The following is a 5,089-nucleotide window of genomic DNA, read 5'->3' on the forward strand; positions in this document are numbered from 1 at the left end:
ATCTCTTACGTGTGCAGCAGAATGGGAGAACGTCTCTCTTTGTACCCAGGCGTGGAGCAACGGGGCACTGGGGTGGGCTCAGGCTGATGGGGGCCAGGAACATGCAGCGGGGGGAAGGAGAGCTCAGGGCCCTGCAGTCTGAAAAGCTCCTACAAGTTTGGAGAGAGCTGAAGCAGCTGTGAGCAAGGGGGCAGCATGCTGTGGGTCCTCTGCATCCTCTGCCCATTGTGATTTCAGCCCCAGTGTGGCAAGGCTGATTTGCTTTAAGCTGTTTTTAACCGAACTCCTGGGATTGGGCTGTGGTTTGTAGCACTAGGAGGATGCAGCTTCAGAGGGGAGTCCTGGGAACACTCTCTTGCAGACAGGAGCGTGCCCGCAGTCACAGCTTTGCCTTTACCATCCCCAAAGCAAACTGAGCCCAGGGACTGGATTTCCTTCCCTGGAGGTATGCTCTAGAGGTCCAACACCTTTTCCCCTGGAGTCATCCTGGCTTGCCCACGGGATTCTAATCTCCTACCCATTGGCTGTCTGGCACTGATCCAAGGTCTTGTGTTCCCGATGCTCTTACAGCCTTTCTTTGTTCCCCTCCAGCAAGTCCAAAGTTCCTGTCACACACAGCAGCCACGAAAGGGGACCTGCTCCCCCAGGCCTGTGTGCTGCAGCCCCGACCCCTTGCTCAGACTGAGCCACCCGCACGGCACTGCCCTCCCCAGAGCCTGGCCCCGTCCGTGGCCTGGATGGGGCCGAAAGAGCCACCATGCTCCTGGCGTGCGAGCAGGGCTCAGCGCTTTTCCCCAGGACCTGTCCCGCTGGGCAGGCGGCAGGGTGCCCCGCGGGAGCTGCAGTGTAACGGGTTTCGCCTGTCTCTGCATTTTGCAGGGTGAAAAGGAGGAAGATGGCTGACAAGGTCCTGCCGCAGAGGGTGAGTGCTGCCTCGGTGCGCCGGGCAGGAGCTGAGCTGCTGGAGGGGGGTGATCCAGCCGGGTTGATGAGGTCCCCACAGGGAGGAGGATCTCTCTGGGCCACATCCTGTCTGCAGTCGCTTCCACTTGGTCCCAAACAAACCTGGAAGATTTGTAGTGACGGGACAAGGTGTAACAGGTTTAAACCGAAAGAGGGCAGATTGGGATGGGACACCAGGAAGGAATTCTTCCCAGAGCGGGTGGGGAGCCCTGGGACAGGTTGCCCAGAGAAGCTGTGGATGGCCCATCCCTGGAAGTGTCCAAGGCCAGGCTGGATGAGGCTTGCAGCAACCTGGTCTAGTGGAAGGTGTCCCTGCCTATAGCAGGGGGGTTGGAACTGGATGAGCTTTAAGGTCCCTCCCAACCCAAACCATTCAGTGATTCTGTGATTTCTGACTCATCTTCTGGGGTGCTGGAAGAGGTTTAGGATGTGCACAAGTTGGACAAGCAGGACTTTGGGTAAGCAGGGATGAGCAATAGCTTGGGGAGGAGACCCCAGGAGGACCTTGAGCCTCTCTGGGAGGTCCCTCTTGAGCATCCAGGGTTGCCTTACCTGCCCGTGACACCAGGCAGGCTGCTGGGCACACTGACAGGCTCCAAACTGAGCAGCTCTGTGATCTGGGGAGAGCTTTGCAGGGCTGTAGGCTTCGTTTACAAGGAGAGATCGGTGCTGTCGTGCTGGACTCATCATGCGGTGACGCCTTGGCTTGTCAGCCCAGCACCGGTAGCATTGCTGGGGCTGGTGTGGGGGATGCAGCCCCATGCCAGCATGCAAGAGGCTGAGCGTTTCTGTTTGACAGATCCGGGAACTGGTCCCAGAATCCCAGGCCTACATGGACCTCCTCGCCTTTGAGCGCAAGCTGGACCAAACCATCGCTCGGAAGAGGATGGAGATTCAGGAGGCCATTAAGAAACCGCTGACGGTGCGTGGCAGCCCTGGCTAGCCCGGAGGGCAGGCAGTGGGGCGGGGTGGACGATACGATGTGGGTGCTGCTGTAGGTGTCGCCAACCACCTTCTCACTCCAAGGATCCCCCCATCTGATTTTCTTATTTTGCAGCAAAAGCGGAAGCTGAGGATTTACATCTCCAACACTTTCACCCCAGCCAAAGAAGAAGGGGAGGGTGGTGAGCGCGTGGCCTCCTGGGAGCTGCGTGTGGAGGGCAAACTGCTGGAGGACGTAAGGATACGGGCAGGGACGAACTGGTGGTGGGAGAACTGGGGCTTGGAGAGCTTGGCGGGGCCCTCGGCTCGCTCAGTGTTTGGGCAGGGGCTCTCCATGGCGGCGGGTGTCAGGCCCAATCTCTCCGCTCTGTTTTGCAGCCGAGCAAGCAGAAGAGGAAGTTCTCCTCTTTTTTCAAGAGCCTCGTCATCGAGCTGGACAAAGAGCTGTACGGGCCAGACAACCATCTGGTGGAGGTGAGGCTGGAGGCTCCCGGCCGTGCCGCAGGGCTGGCTCCGCACCATGAGCAGGGTGGGGGGAGCCGGGCGAGGGGAGGTGGTCTTGCCGCTTACCCTGCGGGTGCTCGGCTCCCCAGCCCCGCACCTGTCCCGCTGCAGAGGGGACTGAGCCACAGTGCTTGTGGGTGCTGAGGAGCAGTGCTGAGCCCACCCCCGGGGATCACGCTGCTGTGCTCTCCAGGCTCACTGCGTTTTCCTGCCTGGTGCTGGCTGGTGGCCAGCCTGACAGCTCCCGGGCTGGCTCTTAACCCCCTCGTGCCCTGCAGTATGCAGCTGGAGCCGAGGGGCGTGGGGCTGCAGAAAGGCTGCGGCTCCAAGAGGTGGCTTGGGCAGCCCTGAGCCCCACAGATTTGCAAAAGTGAGGCCCAGCTCGGTGATGATGCCGCAGAAAGGCTCATCTGCCTGTCCCAGCACCAGGCGGGGAGAAAGGTCTCCCGTGTTGCCTCCCAGCCTGCTGCCTGGCTGGAAGGTCCTTGGGGAGATTAAGCACAGCCCGTGAGCAGGATCAGACTCGGTTTTGGGTGCTCCTGCCTGGAGCAGGCTTTCCCTGCACCCAGCTCACGCTTTTCCTCTGGGAAACACTCATTTCTGTGGTGATGCCTGCTGAGGGGGGTGCATCCCCTTCACGCGTGGGGTGCATTTGAGGAGCTCCTGTGTGCATTCCCTGTGGTGGCTGAGGCAGGATTGATCCCACATTGGCTCCAGGAGCTGTTTGAGCCCTTGCCATCAAGTGCTCAGGGCTGTAACGCCCCCAGCCCATCCACCTCTGGGCTGCAGCACATCAAGCTGTATCCGTTGGAGTGGGTGGGCTCTCGGCTGAAGTCCACGGGGGTCAGACTCCCAGATGTGCCAGGGCTGGGATCCGGGCTGTCTGCCTCTGCTAGACCCTTGTGCAGAGCCTGAGAACCAGCTCTCAGCTCCTGGCCGCAGACACCAAGCTGGTAGTGGGTGGCTTGTCATGGCCCCGGAGCTGAGCAGTGTCCCCGTGGTCTCTCGTAGTGGCACCGGCTGCCCACAACCCAGGAGACTGACGGCTTCCAAGTGAAGCGTCCCGGCGACGTCAATGTGAAATGCACGCTGCTGCTCATGCTGGATCACCAGGTAGGGGCTGCGTGGGGCTGGCCCTGCTCTGCTGCCCTTCCTCCAGCACGGGGCACGGGCACAAATGGGCCTGGGCTGGGCAGAACCTTAACATGGGGGGGACACTGTGGGGCATAGAAAGGAGCAGAGAGAGCTCCAGGCACGGACGCCGCAGCCTGTGGTGACCCGCGTGTGTGACACAAGGGCTGTGTGGGGCAGTGTGCCCACAGGAGGGGCCCTTCCAAGCGTCACTTCATCCTGCCTGTCCCCACAGCCACCACAGTACAAACTGGACCCGCGCCTGGCTCGCCTGCTTGGGGTGCACACCCAGACCCGCGCCAGCATCATGCAGGCGCTCTGGCTCTACATCAAGCACAACAAGCTGCAGGACAGTCACGAGAAGGAGTACATCAACTGCAACCGCTACTTCCGCCAGGTCAGCCCTTGCCCCGCAGCACCAGCGCGCTTTGCTGGGAGGAGAGCACCCCTCCCCCCTCAAAGATGCCAGGAAAAGCATCTTTTCTGACTCAAAACAGACCCTGCACACTGTCCAGACTCAGTTCATGCCCCTGCCCCAGGCTCTGGCTTGCATCCATCAGCTTGCCAAGCGCAAAGCAGGGCTGGGCGATTCCCCCCCTCCTGCCTGGCCCTTTCTGTGATGGGGGAAGGGGGCTCAGCCACAGACAGCAAATGCTCTGCTTTGCCCCTCCAGATCTTTAACTGTGTCCGCATGCGCTTCTCCGAGATCCCCATGAAGCTGGCGGGGCTCCTGCAGCACCCAGATCCCATCATCATCAACCACACCATCAGGTAGGGACAGGGTGGGGGGCAGGGTACCTCCCGGGGGAGGGGGCAGTGCCTGCAGGGTCTGCGGGGTCTCCAGCCCCAAGCTGCACTGAGCACAAGTCACTTGGGAGAGGAAGAACCAGCCAAACAAATGTGGGGTCCCCTTGGAGCAGCCAGTGGGGTACTCGTGTTGCTGTCAGGGGAGTTGATCCTCCTGTACGGCACGGTGGAGGCTGCAGGCATCCCCCCCTAACCTGGACACCCACCACCCCATTTCCTCCCAGTGTGGACCCCAACGATCAGAAGAAGACGGCCTGCTACGACATCGATGTGGAGGTGGACGATCCCCTGAAAGCTCAGATGAGCAACTTCCTGGCCTCCACCACCAACCAGCAGGAGATCGCCTCCCTGGATGCCAAGGTGTGGGACACCCCTGCTCGGCAGTGGGGACTCAGCTAGGGGGAGCTTGGTGGCAGCTGTGTCCTGTCCCGCTGGGGACAGCTGCTGACCCCTTGCCATCTCCCCAGATTCACGAGACCATCGAATCCATCAACCAGCTGAAGACGCAGCGCGATTTCATGCTGAGCTTCAGCAACAACCCGCAGGATTTCATCCAGGAATGGATCAAATCCCAGAGGAGGGACCTCAAGGTGAAGGACGGGCAGGGTGAGGGGCTGGGAGGGGTGGGGTCCAGCCCTGGCGCTCCCCCCCTAACCCCAATCTCTCACACTCAGATCATAACGGACGTGATCGGGAACCCCGAGGAGGAGCGGCGAGCGGAGTTCTACCAGCAGCCGTGGGC

At 60.9% G+C, this 5,089-nt stretch overlaps 1 protein-coding gene across 1 annotated transcript in view; it reads left to right on the forward strand.

Annotated features, from left to right (window-relative positions):
- Positions 1-879: 879 nt before the first annotated feature.
- SMARCD2 (SWI/SNF related, matrix associated, actin dependent regulator of chromatin, subfamily d, member 2) overlaps positions 880-5,089 on the forward strand; it is a gene marked incomplete at its 5' end in the record, with an annotated part of 4,386 nt that continues 176 nt past the window's right edge. Inside the window, 10 exons of the mRNA XM_010159034.1 lie at positions 880-922; positions 1,763-1,885; positions 2,021-2,140; positions 2,284-2,379; positions 3,421-3,522; positions 3,776-3,937; positions 4,214-4,311; positions 4,572-4,707; positions 4,815-4,937; positions 5,022-5,088. Coding sequence (XP_010157336.1) covers positions 880-922; positions 1,763-1,885; positions 2,021-2,140; positions 2,284-2,379; positions 3,421-3,522; positions 3,776-3,937; positions 4,214-4,311; positions 4,572-4,707; positions 4,815-4,937; positions 5,022-5,088 — 1,070 coding nt within the window. The remainder of the gene's footprint in view (positions 923-1,762; positions 1,886-2,020; positions 2,141-2,283; positions 2,380-3,420; positions 3,523-3,775; positions 3,938-4,213; positions 4,312-4,571; positions 4,708-4,814; positions 4,938-5,021; position 5,089) is intronic.

The sequence above is a fragment of the Eurypyga helias genome, unplaced genomic scaffold (genome assembly GCF_000690775.1).
Source record: "Eurypyga helias isolate BGI_N326 unplaced genomic scaffold, ASM69077v1 scaffold38409, whole genome shotgun sequence".
In the NCBI taxonomy this organism is placed as follows: domain Eukaryota; kingdom Metazoa; phylum Chordata; class Aves; order Eurypygiformes; family Eurypygidae; genus Eurypyga; species Eurypyga helias.